Source organism: Engystomops pustulosus, chromosome 3 (assembly GCF_040894005.1).
Source record: "Engystomops pustulosus chromosome 3, aEngPut4.maternal, whole genome shotgun sequence".
In the NCBI taxonomy this organism is placed as follows: Eukaryota; Metazoa; Chordata; class Amphibia; order Anura; family Leptodactylidae; genus Engystomops; species Engystomops pustulosus.
Genome location: NC_092413.1, coordinates 234,116,752 through 234,134,115, shown reverse-complemented (window position 1 = coordinate 234,134,115; position 17,364 = coordinate 234,116,752). Strand labels below are relative to the sequence as shown.

Here is a 17,364-nt window from a genome sequence, read left to right as displayed (position 1 = left end):
GCCCGCAGGCGGACGCGCCGCGGCTCTGTGGTGTATTGCCATGGACATGAGAGCAGGGGTTCAAGGTCCTTGTGCCGGTCAAGAAGGTCCAGGTCGTCTAGATGGCGCTCCCCATCATCCTCAGACGGTTCATCGGGTGCATTGGCGGTGCCTGGTAGACGTGGCCGTGTACGTGGCCGTGTAGGTCTTCCAGGGGCGGCGGCCTGGTTTCTTCTCCGGTGGTTCCAGCAGTGAATGCGTCGCCAGCGGTTCCTCCTGGTGCAGCGGCTGGTGAGTTTACGTTTACCAATGCTTGGGTTGCTGGAGAGCAAGGGAATAATGTGGGGTCTGAGATTTTATTGTCATTGAAGCAATTGTTGAATAAATTCCCTGATTCAGCGGCCCCGTCTCCAGTGCCTGCGCCTTCCCTGTCCCATCCCCCTCTCCCTCCCCCGGGCGTTCATAAAGACTCAGTTTTTTGTGCAGTTAGCCCCTTGGGATCCCATTTAGATATGGAAGATAAGGAGAACATATGTGCTAATTCATATGCTGATATATGGTCATTGGTGTCATAGACCTCCATACGATTGATAAGGAGAGGAGAGTGTGGTCAGAGCGTTCTCAGGATAAGGGTTTGAAGGTAGCTAAGACAATTAATAATTGGCTTCAGGCCTTTATGGTTCTTGGGGGAGTTATGGGTCAGAAACATCCTGAGCGGTGCGGGGAGATATTTTCTTATGTGGATATGAATTAAGCATGTATCCACTTTGTGTTAAATGACACTAGCGCTTATTAGCCCTCTCTTTTAATACCATGTCTCTCCGGTTTTCGTCACCGCTATGCATTAAGAGACACCGCATAACATTGACTATGCATCACTCTTTTCTGTTTACCTGCCGACGGGTTCTGTCATACCGAGTAGTGGTTTAAATGGCCCATAAGGGGACGGGCTTCACTAGCGTCACTTAGGCGACGCGTCTACTGAATCATCCAGCGTCTTCCACGCATGCGCACCTCCGCTGTGCCGGGGACCTGGTAGGTTTACACTGCAGTCCGCTCCCGCAGGTGATCTCATTAAGGATCACCTTGCCGGACTGTGGCTTGCCATTGATTATCCTATAGGAAGGTAAGGCTAAGGAGGTGTGCCCAATCATGGGCAAGTGGAGGCGGGTCTAATGATTTTAAAAAGGCGGAAGTGCTTGGTTACTGGCGCGACACATACGGCCAGCCTGCACATCAGATCTCCGGGTCCACCACAAGGACAGGAGATATGCAGCTTTATCTTATTTGTGAAGTTTGCCGCACTAGGAACTTCACCCTACCTGCATGTCACTTTATGCTAATTTTACAACACCAACCAGACGAAAGGACGGCGAACTCCATTATTTATCCCTCTGATGAGTCAAGAGACGAAATGCATCAGGGAAGGTGACGCCGACAGGGGGCATGCTTTATATGTTTCCAGCAGGGGTAGTTGTGGACTGCTCTTGTAAGGGCGGGAGATAAGGGGTTTGACATAGGGACAGAAAAATTTCCGTGTACCCCTCACACCCACCCGGCGAAGCTGAATTACGTCTGAACCATTCTTTGGGTAGGATAGTAGGTCCTTTTCGTTCCCCTCCTTTTAGTAACCTAAGGGTTTCCCAGCTTGGTGTTGTTCCCAAGAAGGAACAAGGTAAATATAGGCTCATTCACCATCTTTCTTTTCCAAAAGGTTATTCTGTCAATGATGGCATCTCCCATGAGGAATCGTCAGTGTCGTATGTATCATTGGACAGGGCAGTTGTATTGCTTCGCAAGGCGGGCCAGGGCGCCCTTATGGCTAAGTCAGACATTGAATCCGCTTTCCGCCTTCTCTCTATTCACCTTCTGGGTTGTTGTGTTGATAGTTTGTTTTATTATGACACTTGTCTTCCGATGGGGTGTTCCATTTCTTGTAGGTACTGTGAAATGTTTAGTTCTTTCTTGGAATGGTCAACGCGTTATGAGACAGGTTGTAATTCCATTATTCATTATTTGGTAACATTGCGTCAAATGCAGTCTCTTCTTGGTTTACTGATGTTTGCTTGCAGGATCATGCCGATGGGTCATGTTTTTTCAAGGCGCCTTTCCCTGGCAACCAGGGGGGCATCCAGGCCCTATCACCATATACGCGTTACTTCTCAGCTTAAGTGAGATTTGCGTGTGGCAGCAGTTTCTCTGTCAGTATAATGGCCGTACTTGATGGTTGTCAGCTGAAGTCAGTAATTCGTGGGGTTTTTTTCTGGGCTGCACAGAGGGCCGAGTCTCGGCCCGGTGGAAAGAACCTGGGTTTTTTTGGGGCGGATTTCTTTTGGAGGGGCATTAGGGGGTTACAGTGGCAGCAGGTGCTTCCGGAGGTAGTGGATATCAGCAGATTATCGCCCGGTTATTTTAGTAGTCCACGCGGGTGGTAATGACCTCGGTTTCTTAAGGGTGGCTGAGCTTCTTACAATGATGCGATCAGACGTTGATCGATTTGCCTCCTTTTTTCCTCACCCTTGTTTGGTTGGAAATGGTACCGAGGTTAGTTTGGCAAGGTGCTAGAGACTCAGGAGCAATGGACAGGGTCAGGAAGACCATTAATTTCCGCATGGCCCGATTTATCAGATCAAAAGGGGGTGTGGTGGTTAGGCATAGGGAATTAGAAGGTCCCTCTAGCGGCAGGACGGGGCACATTTGAATGACATAGGACATTTTTCTTTCAGGCATTCAGGATGGTGTGGAACAAGCGTTATTCTTGTTGGGTGGAGGCCGGAGCTCAGTATAGGGGTATGCTGTGCTCCCAGTGGCGGTTTAAGGGGAGATCATCGCCTGGAAGTTCGCAGTGTCGGGTGGGAGTCCATCCGGGCCGTCCGCTTCAGGCAGAAGGACTACGTTACATGTGTCTTTATGCTGTTTTATTCACGGTTGTAAAGATTGATTTAAGAGATATTTAAAATAGCTTTGGCCTTTATCACCCAACATGTTGTCTTTCTCCCTTTTTATTCAGGCAAAGTCTGCCTTGAAGGTTTGGTTATTCATGCAATAATATGTGATTTGTATATCTTAAAGTGCCTTCGTTTTATAAATGTTTGGTGATGTTTCCTGCCCACAGTCTTCAAACACCAGACGCCGTTTATACGCCTCCTCATACACATGTACCGTACAGTGTCCTCTATCCCTCCTGCCTCCCTCGTACACATGTACCGTACAGTGTACTCTATCCCTCCTGCCTCCCTCGTACACATGGCCGGATCATAGGGGGGCACCCAGGGTGTGCGCCCCAGGGCCACCACCACTGTGCCCTTAAAGGGGCCCTCACTAAATTTGGGCAATTTGGGGCAGTCGCATGACCATCCGAATTGTCCATAGTATATTTGGGTCCGGGCTCCCCGGGCCATACATAATACACTGCTGGAATACAGTCTTTGTCAGAGTGAGGGACCAATAAGTTCCGATCGGAACTTCAGCAAGATGGCGGGGCGGAAGGGCGCTGCCATTTTTTTTTTAACCTCCGATGTCCACCCGAGGGAAGATGAGGACAGCGAGTGCTGGGGGAGCTGTGTACGGCGGTTGCTGTTCCCTGTCTGGACTACATTCAATGGGGGCCGCCACCAACTTTAATCAAGTCCTGTCCACAGCCACTTACAAAGAGGGCCACACACTTGACCTCATCTTCACCCGCCTGTGTTCCCTATCCAATCTGTCTAACTCTATTCTCCTCCTATCCAACAACAACTTACTCACTTTCTCTACCACTCTGGCTTCAACCACTCCTGAAGTCCACAGGAATCTCAAACATCTGGACCCCTGAAACCTCTCCGAGATTCTCCTTCCTCTCTTCCATATCCTCATTGGAGGAGGTAGAAACTGCTGCCACCTTCTACAACAGCACAGATTCTTCAGCCCTGGAAGCCCCCCCCCCCAAACACTCACTATCACTACAACTAGACAACCCAACCGGACACCCTGGTACCAACCTCACAAAACACAAAGAGCGCCTCTGGAACTTTTACAAAGTTATCATTTCGACAATAAAAACGCTGATTTACATGTAAAACCCTGTCGTCGCCCCCCCATCCCCTCGATTAACTCAGTGGTGGGAAACCCTGTAGGGAGGGAGACTGCCGGCCACATGTCATGAAGAGAAGGAAGGGAAGGATGCGCAGCTGCCAGATTCTTCTAGGCCCATGTCACTCCTTAAGTCCGGTGTCAAAATAGCAGCCAAAGTGTTGACGACTGGGCTAAGCTCGGTGCTAGGATCTGGAGTACATGGTGATCAATCAGGGTTTATCCCTCTAATCTCGGGAGATTATGTCTCATCTTGCAGGCTACAGGGGCGGAGAAAACGGCAGTCATTTTTCTAGATGCTGCAAAAGCCTTGGGTCGATCTGCGGGCTGTGCTTCTAGGATTTGGGCCCAACTTTATTAAGTGGGTGCAATTGATGCATGTGACCGCATCAGCCAGAGAGGTGAATGGGTGGTGGTCGGCACAAGACATCTATCTATGGCTGTTCGCATTCCCGATAGAGCCATTAGGACATACAAGGGGTTAAATATAATGGGGGGGGGGGCGCATAGCCTTTTATGCTGTTATATTGCTGTTCCTCTCGGATGCAGGCCAGTGGTGGAGGCCATTTTTTCCAGGTTAGGGGACTATTCAGGACTGCAAATTAATTGGGTGAAATCTGCAGGGATTCCCCTTACTCCTAGTGCTCCCTTACAAATACCGGGAGGGGAGATCCCAAGGGGGGACAAGTTATGTTAAAAGTGTCAGAATGTACATTTATGTTGGATGTATTTCATATGTATCGCTGGAATTGTTCTCATCTGAGATGCAGCTGTCACCCCAATCCTGGAGAAGCATCTCTGGACCCATCCACTCCGCTGAACTATCGCCCGATCTCACTACTTACATTTGCTTCAAAACTCATGGAACAACTTGTCCACCTGGAACTATCCTCCAATTGCTCCCTGACAAACTACAATTTGGCTTTTGACAATCATTTCACAGAGACGGCCCTGACCAAAGTCTCTAATGACCTACTGTCAGCTACTCTGCTCTCCTCCTCCTTGACCGCTCCTCTGCCTCTGACAGCGGTGACCATTCTGCCGCAGACGCTTTCTTCTCTTGGTATCACTGACCGTGCCCTCTCCTGGATAGTTGAGTGTCCATCACTCTTGCACCACCTCTTCACCTCGCTCCCTCTCTGCTGGCGCCCCTCAAGGTCCTGTCCGGGGATCCCTACTCCTTACCATCTACACCTCTGGCCTGGGATCCCTACTCCTTACCATCTACACCTCTGGCCTGGGATCCCTACTCCTTACCATCTACACCTCTGGCCTGGGATCCCTACTCCTTACCATCTACACCTCTGGCCTGGGATCCCTGCTCCTTACCATCTACACCTCTGGCCTGGGATATACATTAGGTCCCATGGCTTCCAATACCTCTCCTATGCCGATGACACAGATCTAGATTTCTGGTCCAGATATCTCCTCTTCTAGCCAGAATTGCAGAATATCCATCAGCGATAATCTCCTTCATCTCTTCCCATTTTCTAAAACTTAATAAGGACAAAACAGAACTCATAGGGGACTAAGGGTCCCACGGCCTCATTTCCATGAGGTTTTCCGACTTTTCGGGGTTTGTGCCGCCAGGACTGGTATTTAAAACAGCATTGTGTCCCTGCGCTGCGTTCATTTGAAACAAATCGGGGGGGGGGGGGGTAAGGACGGGCCGCGTCGGACGATCCAACAGATTCGGACAAACTGCAGGATTTAACTTTAAATTTGTGTTGCAAGATCAAGCACTTACATAAAGCCTGGACTCAACTTTGACTCTGCCTTATCCTTTAAGCCTCACATCCAGTCCCTTACTACAACCTACCGCCTCCATCTCAAGAACATCTCTCACATCCGATCCTTCCGCATCCCGGAGTCTACAGAATTACTCGTCCATGTCCTCCTCATCTCCCGCTTGGATTACTGCAACATTCTCCTCTGTGGTCTCCCTGCTGCCTCTCTTATGCATTTGCTTTTGTCTTAATGTATGTGAACCCCAGGGAATTCATGCTGCTCTATAGATAATAATAATAATCAGCTGTGAAGAAGAGATCATTCGATGTGAAAATCAAAAGCATTTACTGTAATCAGGACTCCGACACTCCTGCTCTAGTCGAGTGACTATCCATAGAACAAGGGTCAGGAAAGCCTGTGAGAGGTCAAATGTCCCGAAACAGCTACCCAGGCTCAGTTATAGTCTCTGGTGAAGGTAAGTGACAGGGCGATGCCGCGCTTTTTCTTATGGTCCAGTAAGTCTGAGGCTGCTGGTGACCACCATATTATCTGTGGATTCTGTTTTCTTGTATTTCTAGTCTGAGCTGAGGCTAAACTTTCAATAAAACATCTGCAATTACATTTTTTGAAATTCATTATTTATTTCCATCAGGTTTATCTTTCTATCTTGTATGAGTGAACATGAGAAGTGTCCACAGATGGTAGAAGTGATGTCTCCTCGCTGAGTCCTTCCTGTCCCAAGGTCCCTCCGGCCTCTCCTGCAGTGCAGGGAACGTCTGACTCCAGGAATAAGAAGCCGCCGGGCGAGGCTCTTCTCTTCTTCCTTCTCTCCATAATACTTCTCCTCCATGGAGACGTTTAGGTGATGTCTGTTGGACTGCGGACTGAGCCTACAACCTAACCCTGAGCTGCCAGCTGTGAACGTTCCACCGCTCCTGGTTTTCTCTCACAACTGATGCAAATAACTGAATGGAAACTTGAACTTGGACTCGCATTCACTTTTCAATATTCATTAAAAGAAACTCTCCAGTCACCACCGATTCCCTGAATATTGCCTGGAGCAGGGCCTGAGAGGAGGAGCAGGACTCATTCTCATTGTATCCCCGGATCCGGGAGTCCTGCTCCTCCATTCAGGCCCTGCACAAGGTAGAATTCAATGAATGGAATTTATTGCAAAGGTCCAGAACATCAACTTGTCTTCTCTCTTGTATGAATTTTCTCGTGTTTTACAAGTTGAGCTTTAACTGGAAAACCTTTCCCACATTCAGAGCATGAAAATGGCTTCTCCCCTGTGTGACTTTTCTGGTGATAATTGAGATTGGACTTAGTAATAAAACCTTTCCCGCATTCTGGGCAGGAGTATGGCTTCTCCCCTGTGTGACTTCTCTGATGCGCAACAAGAACAGAGTTTTTGGAAAAACACTTCCCACATTCTGGGCAGGAGTAGGGCTTCTCCCCTGTGTGAGTTCTTAGATGTTTAACAAGATCAGACTTGAATGTAAAGCATTTGCCACACTCAGAACACGAATGAGGCTTCTCTCCTGTGTGGATTTTTTCATGCACGGCCAGACGCCATTTATCGGGGAAGTGCTTCCCACAGGTGGAGCACGCGTAGACTTTGGCCTCTCTGTGAAGCCTCTCATGTCTGATAAGATCTGATCTACATGTAAAAAGTGTCCCGCATTCTGAGCAGGGATATGTGCTCCCTACATGAGACAGCTCATACATGGCGAGACTCGACGTATCCGCACTGTATGTCCCACATTGGGGATAGGACTGAATCTTCATCCCTGCGTCTCGTGTGTGCATCCGCTCATGTTTCGCCAGAAGCCACTTCTCCTTAAAGGATTTCCCACACAGGGAGCATGAATAGGGCTTCTCCCCTGTGTGTGTTTTCTGATGGTCTCTCAGTTTGGTTTTAGTAACAAACCCTTTGCCACATTGCAGGCACGGATACGGCTTCTCTCCCGTGTGATATCTCTGATGTTTTATAAGATCCGATTTATTTGTAAAACTCTTCCCACATTGTGAACAGGAAAATGGCTTCTCTCCTGTGTGAGTTCTCTCGTGGACCACTAGACTTCCTTTACTTGTAAAACACTTTGCGCAGAATGAACATGAAAACGGCTTCTCCCCTGTGTGAATTCTCTCATGTAAAGAAAGACGAGATTTACTTATAAAACATTTCCCGCAGAGGGAGCAGGAAAACGGCTTCTCCTCTTGGTGAATTCTTCGGTGGGTATAAAGTTTTGATTTGTGTGTAAACCGTTTCCCACATTCTCCGCACTGGAACAATTTTCCCCCTTTGTGTCCGGTGCTCGTGGTGACCACGTGTGACGGGTCATATAATGGATCTGAACTGTGCGGCAGGACAGCGTCTTCCTCTCCGGTGTAGATTACGGTCACTATGGAATAGGGATCATCTGTGAGGAGGAAAATTGGATTTCATGATTTTATTTTCATCAAACTACAAATTAAAGAAAACACATTGACAATAATCTTAACATGCTGGAAACAGACAAGCAGTGTAAGTCATTGACCACAATAAGGTGCAGACAACGTTGGATATAGACCCCGGAGAGCCGTGTCATCTTCCTGTGTGTGCAGTAAGTAGCAACAGGACTGTAAAAGATTAATTTTTAATCCAGGTTTGCAGCTCCTGCTAGTCCAGGTTTGCAGCTCCTGCTAGTCCAGGTTTGCAGCTCCTGCTAGTCCAGGTTTGCAGCTCCTGCTAGTCCAGGTTTGCAGCTCCTGCTAGTCCAGGTTTGCAGCTCCTGCTAGTCCAGGTTTGCAGCTCCTGCTAGTCCAGGCTAGTGTTATAGAGCTTTCTGCTCCTTGCAATGAACTGTTCCACAGCCACCCCCTCTGCTCTCAGTGACTGCTCTAAGTATCCAACTAAAATCCTGATACAGCTCTACTCAGATGCGAGAGGGGCAGCTCAGTGCAGAGAGAAGAAAGCCCTCCAGACGAAAGCCCCGCCCAGAGCTCATGCAGAGCTGGATGCACAGTCCTGTCACTACTAACAACATACAAAATGGTCTGGTTACACAGATCTCCAACGAAAATACCGAACACTGGCTGAAACTTTGGATGGTCAAAACGGCTGCAAGGCCAGAAGAGGATTAGGGGATATCAGCTGTATCTCGTCTACAGGTGATATGTATCCAGGACTTTACTGCAAAATAGAATGGCCAAGGGTTAGACGCAAAAGAATTCATAGTCGAAAACTCATCATGATTTAATTCGGGGTGTTCTGTATTGAGAACTTCTGAAGAGGAAGAATTAGGAGAGTGACAGGTTCACAGGTCACGGTGTGGCAGGTGAGGTGCTACCACACGTCAGGAAGCATGAACTCGGATATTCATGCTGACATATACCATTCATCTCTACACAGAGGTGGAAGCTCTGACCAGGTATGAGGTGTATGCAGTCATTCCACGCCTAGAATATTACATCTTACAACATCACAAACTCTTTTAAGTCCCCCAAGAAGACCGGTCACCCCGAAAGATAAATGCAAGAGAGGACCGGATAACCAGGACCTCACTCAATCGGCCACAATTTCTCATGCAGGACAATGCCCCCCCGTCACACAGCACAAGGTGTAAAGCAGCTGAACCACAAAATATTGAGGACCTGCAGAGCCGTGTGAGAGACCAGTGATGTCCTGGGGCCGGGGCGGAGGTCCTGTGCTCTCCCCACTGACTGGTGACTGCTAGGACCTGCAGAGCCGTGTGAGAGACCAGTGATGGCCGGGGGGCGGAGGTCCTGTGCTCTCCCTACTGACTGGTGACTGCTAGGACCTGCAGAGCTGTGTGAGAGACCAGTGATGTCCTGGGGCCGGGGCGGAGGTCCTGTGCTCTCCCCACTGACTGGTGACTGCTAGGACCTGCAGAGCTGTGTGAGAGACCAGTGATGTCCTAGGGCCGGGGCGGAGGTCCTGTGCTCTCCCCACTGACTGCTAGAGAATGTCATTATAATATGATGATCTGATACTGTTACCCTGATGGTTACCACGATACATCATGCACTAAAAATCCCCTTAACACAGAACCTTGACAGTTTACCGTCACCAGGGTGACACATGGACAGGGGCCGGTAGAGATGGAGCAGTTTTAGAGGCCACGGTCCTAAAATTTGTTTTATGTTCCCAATAAACATGGATTCTGCAAATCAGGAACACAAAATGTATTAAAACTATTTTTTGATGAAATTCCATAGATTTGCTATGGCCCAATCCGGTCATTAGATCAATGTTCAAATATTTCTAGTTTGGAAACAAAATGTTCTAAAAAGTGCATGACCCTCAGCATTGTGTCTTGTGCATTCCCCAAAACTGCATCACAAACAAAGCAACAAATACTGAAGAATCCCACAGCTGCAACGTCCAAGTCCACACCCCAACCCAATGGTATTGGCAGGACCTTAAGAGTGTGGAGAAGAAAGCACTGATCTAACTGCAAGGACCTGAAGCCACATGGTAAGAAGGAGCGAGTGCCATCCCTGCACATCAACATGAGAAACTGATAAATCAACCACAAACCAGGACTACAAGGCACCTACACTATATGCAGTCACGGGGCCCTTGTTTATCACTACCTCAAGGTCCTGTACCCCTGTATATGGCTATGGGTAACACATCATAGCTGGTGCCACCAAACAACCTGTTTAACACATTGCAACGTGGGAGTTTTAAGCATAAAATAAAATCTTATTGGAAATCAGTAAAAGATAAGAAACTTCCACCATCACATGAATTTCCATCCATCCATCCGTCCATCCATACTGATCATTTCGTGTAGATAGAGCTACTACAGTTTTTGTGAGTCGGGAGAACCTGCAAACCCCCTTTAAGAGACCCCCGAATACTCTTCTCCCTCCATTATCACCTACCTGTGGTATCATCTCCTGAAATGTCCTCCTCCACTTCCCTGTTACACGGGTGATCGCCCATAATCCTCTCTTCTTCAGCCTCCACTTTAATATAAGTCCCATCTTCTCCCTGATTTGTCAGTACATTACAGGAGACAGGAGGAACAGATGACACAAGAGCCCCCACAATCTATGAGCACAGGACAGACCCTCCACCCCCTGTATAGATGAGGTCCCGGGCTCTGCTCCATCTACCTGATGACTCTCTGGGACATTGGGCGTCTCCTCTGGACCGTCCTGGGGATACAGAAGACTGGGACATCTCTCTGGTGGATTTCCATCAATGATTCCATCTGTAGGTGACACAGTGATGGGATAGATGATCTGCATGTAATAGGGAGATGATGGTAATAGTATCTAGATGACTCCGACATAGAAGTCCCCTCCTTACATTGGTGATGAGTCCATGGGTCCGGCTCTTCTTCTTCATCTATAACCTCAACCTTAATGTCGATCAGATCTTCAGCCTAAACAGAGAAGAAGAAAATATGAAACGACTCAATCACTTTATGGTGAGATGTTGATGAGACTTTAGCTCCATCTACCTGGTGACTCTCTGGAACACTGGGTTTCTCCTGGGAATAGAGACGTCTGGCACATGGATTTCTCCTCCTGGATCCATCTTTAGGAGACATAAGCATGCAGTCATGGATACACAAGCAACACATATGAAATACAAAGATTTGTCTTTCTGTATGACACCAGGCGTCCCGCTCATGAATAGAACCCATCTCATTGGAATCGCGGTGGATGCTTGGAGTAACACAATGACCCCCATGTCGTTCTCTTGGGATGTCACACACATTTTTCTCTACGGTGTTCATGTCCTGGTACTAAACACCTGGGAATCTTATTTACTCAGTAACGGCAAAAACTTTGTAGTAGCTACAAGACAGAAGGAGACGAGTCCAAGGAATTTCAGCAATTCGACAGAAGAAACATTGAGTCCCAGAGGTATTTAGGAAAATGGCGCCCTGTAAATAGAAACTGTACATCGCAATCCACAGACATTGAGCCCTAGTACATTACTACAATATGTCGGAAGAATACTTATCACTGCATGTACAATCCTGGTGGGAAACAGAGAACCAGCACATTACAACTTTAAAGAGGTTTCCTGCATCAAAGAGTTTTGAGTGCCTTAGATATGAGACCTGAAGGCATCAAAACTATAAATTAACACGTGGAATTATTTACTTAACAAAAAAGTGTGAAACACCTGAAAATCTGTTTTATACTCCAGGTCCTTGTGCTGTGGTCACTGCTCTGCACAGTCTCTTATATTCCAGGTCCTTGTGCTGTGATCACTGCTCTGCACAGTCTGGGCTTCTCTTGGTGAGATACAAGAGGTAGTCACCTGGAATGCTCTCCACAGTCTTGCAGGAGCTCCCAGAGATGCTTAGCACTTGTTGGCCCTTTTGCCTTCACCCTGTGGTCCAGCTCACCCCAAACCACCTGGATTGGGTTCAGGTCTGGTGACTGTGGGGGCCGGGTCATCTGGTGTAGCCCCCATCACACTCCTTCTTGGTCACATAGTCCTTACACAGCCTGGAGGTGTTTGGGGTCATTGTCCTGCCGAAAAATAAATGATGGTCCAACTAAACGCAAACCGGAAGGAATAGCAGCCACTGCAAGATGCTGTGGTCACCCTGCTGGTCCAGTATAACCCCCAACAGTGTCACCAAAGCCCCCTCCCATACCATCACACCCAACAGTGTCACCAGCCCAGCCCCCCACACCTTCACATCCATCAGTGTCACCAGCAAAGCCCCCCCCCCACCATCACACCCAACAGTGTCACCAGCAAAGCCCCCCCCCCCACCATCACACCCAACAGTGGCACCAGCAAAGCCCCTCACACCCAACAGTGTCACCAGCATAGCCCCCCCACCATCACACCCAACAGTGTCACCAGCACAGCCCCCCCCCCTACACCCACCATCACACCTCCTCCAGGCTTCACGGTGGAAAACAGACATGTAGAGTCCATTCCTTCACTTTTTCTGGTGGTTGGAACCAAATATCTAAAATTTTGACTCATCAGACCAAAGCCCAGATCTTCCCTGGTGTAAGGACCATTCCTTGTGTCTCTGGTGCTGGTCCTTACCAGTGGTTTCCTAGCAGTGATGTTACCATGAAGCTGCTGTACACAGTCTCCGCTTACCAGTTGTGGTAGAAATGAGTCTGCTTCTAGACCTCTGTGCGGCAGTGACCTGCTCTCCAATCTGAGCTGCTGTTACCTGTAATGTCTGAGGCTGGTGACTCAGATGAACTTCTCCTCCACAGCAGAGACGATTCTTGGTCTTCTTTCCCTGGGGTGTCACCATGTCACCCAGTTTCTTTGTAGCGCTTGATGGTTTTTGTTCTTGGGGACACTTTCAAAGTTTTCCCAATGTTTCGGCCCGACTTACCTTCATTTCTTAAAGTAATGATGGCGGCTGCTTTTTCTGGCCATAATACAAATTCTACCAGTCAAGTATCTAGTATCAGTAGGGCCATCAGCCTTGAATCCCCCTGACTCCTGCACAACTGATGCTCCCAACCTCATCTATAAGGCAAGAAATGGCCCTTATAACCCCAGACAGGGCACTTGTGATGTGATGAACTTTCCAGGTGACTACCTCTTGTATCTCATCAAGAGAAGCCAAGACTGTGCAGAGCAGTGATCACAGCACAAGGACCTGGAGTATAAGAGACTGTGCAGAGCAGTGATCACAGCACAAGGACCTGGAGTATAAGAGACTGTGCAGAGCAGTGACCACAGCACAAGGACCTGGAGGATAAGAGACTGTGCAGAGCAGTGATCACAGCACAAGGACCTGGAGGATAAGAGACTGTGCAGAGCAGTGACCACAGCACAAGGACCTGGAGTATAAGAGATTCTCCGGGGTCTCACACTGTTTGCTCTATAATTCCACATGTCAAGTCAGATGCCTTCAGTGCGAATCTACAATTATTATAGTCATGTAAATACAGAAAACTCTTTGAAAACACAGACACACACACACACACACACACACATAAATACATATAATGCAATCAATGGGATCTGAAAGCCCCAAGAGACTCCAATACATGGAACAATACATGATATCCCAGATGTGCTAAATTCAGGTCTGGGGAATGGGTAGTCCAGTCCTTAACATGAATGCCTTCACATGGAGGGTTGTGAGGTCAGGCACAGGCAGTAAATCAGGGCTGGCGGCAGAGATGCAAGGTCAGAGGTCAAGGTACGAGGTCACAACAGGAGATCAATGAGAAACAGGAACGGGAACACAGCAAGGAACTCAAGGAAGCTTTCTCAATGGCAATGAGCACAAAAATCGGGCAGGGAATCCTGGAAACATCCGGCCTTTAAGGAAACCCGGAAGTACCAGCCAATCAGGGGTGTGCTGGACCTTTAAATCCTCGAGTGTGGGGACGCGCATAGGCCAGGCCGGACGGAGTAGGAGCGTGAAGAGGTGAGTTTGGTGCGGGGACCTGGGCTGCGTAACGGGTGTGCCCGCAATCCGTGATGTGGATCGGGGGGGCACCCGTGACAATGAAATTTATGTTGTGGACCCTGCCACCCTGGGAACAGAATATAAGTGGAAGGACATTTTTGGAGGGTTAAAAGGGTTTTCCCTCGAAAGAAAATTCCCACATCTCAATCCCCTAGTGATGTAAAGATAATAAATATCATTTTATCCCCTTACTCTACAATATTATTGCTGTTTTACCTCCTATCACTCTCTAGGCTGGCCAGTGGCCTCTCTAAGCAGACACATTATAATCCATCTAGTTCTGTGGGGTGACAATGTGGTTAGATTATCAGGGTACAGGTGTATATACACTTTCATCTGTTGTCTGACATTGCACTAACACACTGACACATAGAGAGAGAGAGAGATGAGAGATGCATGAGATTACACAGAGGCTGATAGACCATTACACTATTACACTGTGAGCTCTGCTACCTCTCACAGATATGTGCCTGCCTCCCCATTCCCCAGGATCACTTATCTCCTTGTAACTTGCAGTTTCTCTCGGATCATGATGTGACGGCAGGAAGTGAATCAGTGTATGTGTAAGTGTGAGCTCCGCCCTGGCTGCAGGGGGGGAGGGGCTACAGCCACAGAGCAGTGAGACAGAAATCTCATCTGCACGCTGTCACATACAAATCAAAGATGGCGCTTGACCACAAGTGAGAAGTTACAGGGTCGTGTCTAGGGGCAACTGAAATTGTGTCCAGCAGGACTGATAGAGACAGGCTGGACTTCTATCTGTGAGATGCTGGATTTTTGTTAATAACAGTGAATTAGAGAATGTGATATTTTGTAATCCGGAGGACATAAAAGAAACTTCTCCTCGAGGGAGGAAATCCCCTTTAACATGACCTATTCTAGAAATATAGCAGACAGGGAACACAACAGCGCTCATAGGGTGATATCGTTTTGATTCAGGGTATATGACGTGGTTGGACAGTCACTTACCTGGTAGAGTTGTGCTTCGAAGTAAGGCACAACTCTCTTGTTGGCATGAAAGGGTTTTTTAGGTCAGGGTGCAGCCGGTGTCTTTTGGTTTTCCAGGCACGAGTTGCTAGTTCGGCTGGAGTCAGAGAATAGGTGCAGGGAAGTCAAGAGCGGATGGCGCACAACAAGACCGGGTGATGGTTCCAATAGGTTTTCTTTTTATTTAAATCATAAAAGGTACACGGAAGACAGACAACGCGTTTCGGGGATCTGTGGTCCCCTTTTTCAAGTGGATTAGTGATCGAGCCCTGGAGAACCATCACCCGGTCTTGTTGTGCGCCACCCGCTCTTGACTTCCCTGCACCTATTCTAGAAATATGATACCGTCACAATTATAATTGTGTATTCTAATATCTGGTGGAATCTTTTTCTCTTTATGGACCAGTTATGTAAATGAATCCTGTCCCCCCTTAGTCATCTATTTTCGAGACTAAATAAATCTAATTCTTTTAATCTTCCCCCTAACGGAACTTCATTGCACCCTCTCCAGCTCCAGGAGATCCTGCAGACTCAAGGTGAGGCCGAGTGTTGAATTTATGGACTATGCTGGATGACAAGACGTGGGCAATGGGCTGGCACGTGTCACATCTCTAGTGGAGATAAGGAGAACACGTCTGACTCGGGGATCCCTCTAGTTCGTTGGATACGGCAGGTGAAATAAGTATGGAATAAATCTCCAATTTTCCATACAAATATATTTCTAAAAGAACTATGGATATGGAGTCGGCTAATGGACAAAGCTTCTGAAAATTCTTCTCAATCACGTAGGGAGCTCCTGGCCATAGACAACAGCAGTCCTCACTAGAACCTTCATTAGTTTATCGTTTGTTATGTAACCAATGTCATCAGTTTTGCAATAATAATCTTTGTCAACTCCGTTCTCCAATGTATGAAAAAGTTATTGTAGTCAGAATGTGGTAAAAGTAAAGGTTTTGATTTTTGGTAAAATCTATCAACACCTAATAAATCCTATTGTCAGGGCTCTGGGTCTGTGGACCCTCTGGACCACCGGGGGAGTTGGTACTAGTCAACATCTGGGACCGGAGTCTAAGTGGCACCTGGTCTTCACCAGAGCCCACCGCAAAGCAGGATGGTCTTTCTGCGGCATGGTGCCACCAGGTCGTTCCACAGATGTGACTAGCCCACGGTGGCAGCCAAGGTAGTAATACAGGAGACAGCGGGAGAATTGCACAGGAAGGCACACGAGGATTCACGTCAGGGACAGAGAAGCTGGCACACAGGACAGGAACGCAGGATACACAGGAACGCAGGATAAAAATGAGGGCTTTCTCTTCAGGGAAATGGCTTGAATATCCGGCGGGGAATGATGGTAGTCCTTTAAATCTTGAAGTACTGCCGCGCGTGGCAGAGAGGAATAGATTCTCATGATAAAGGCATAGTTTTGCCCTTATACAAATCCCTGGTCAGACCACACATGGAATATTGTATACAGTTTTGGGCACCAGTGTATAAAAAGGATATAGTAGAGCTGGAACGGGTGCAGAGGAGAGCAACCAGGATTATTAGGGGAATGGGGGGATTAGAATACAATGACAGATTACAAAATTTGGGATTATTCAGTTTAGAAAAAAGACGACTCTCCAAAGATCTTTTTATACCTCGGCCTGTGACCAGGACAAGGGGGCATCCTCTACACCTGGAGGAGAGGAGGTTCTACCATCACCATAGACAGGAGGCATCCTCTACACCTAGAGGAGAGGAGGGTCTACCATCACCATAGACAGGGGGTATCCTCTACACCTAGAGGAGAGGAGGTTCTACCATCACCATAGACAGGGGGCATCCTCTACACCTAGAGGAGAGGAGGTTCTACCATCACCATAGACAGGGGGCATCCTCTACACCTAGAGGAGAGGAGGTACTACCATCACCATAGACAGGGGGCATCCTCTACACCTAGAGGAGAGGAGGTTCTACCATCACCATAGACAGGGGCATCCTCTACACCTAGAGGAGAGGAGGTTCTACCATCACCATAGACAGGGGGCATCCTCTACACCTAGAGGAGAGGAGGTACTACCATCACCATAGACAGGGGGCATCCTCTACACCTAGAGGAGAGGAGGTACTACCATCACCATAGACAGGGAACATCCTCTACACCTAGAGGAGAGGAGGTTCT

At 48.0% G+C, this 17,364-nt stretch overlaps 1 protein-coding gene across 2 annotated transcripts in view; it reads right to left on the bottom strand.

Moving 5' to 3' along the window:
* Nucleotides 1-4,056: 4,056 nt before the first annotated feature.
* Nucleotides 4,057-17,364, bottom strand: part of LOC140122805 (uncharacterized) — a 28,123-nt gene continuing 14,815 nt past the window's right edge. The window contains exons 5-9 of one of the 2 annotated variants that reach the window (XM_072144020.1): nt 11,256-11,332; nt 11,102-11,177; nt 10,906-11,003; nt 10,672-10,780; nt 4,070-8,201 (exon numbers count right to left, since the gene is read on the bottom strand). In XM_072144020.1, the coding sequence (XP_072000121.1) occupies nt 6,967-8,201; nt 10,672-10,780; nt 10,906-11,003; nt 11,102-11,177; nt 11,256-11,332 (1,595 nt within the window). In that variant the 3' untranslated portion in view covers nt 4,070-6,966. Of the gene's footprint in view, nt 8,202-10,671; nt 10,781-10,905; nt 11,004-11,101; nt 11,178-11,255; nt 11,333-17,364 lie in introns of both variants that reach the window. The other variant, XM_072144021.1, reaches the window with a different exon arrangement.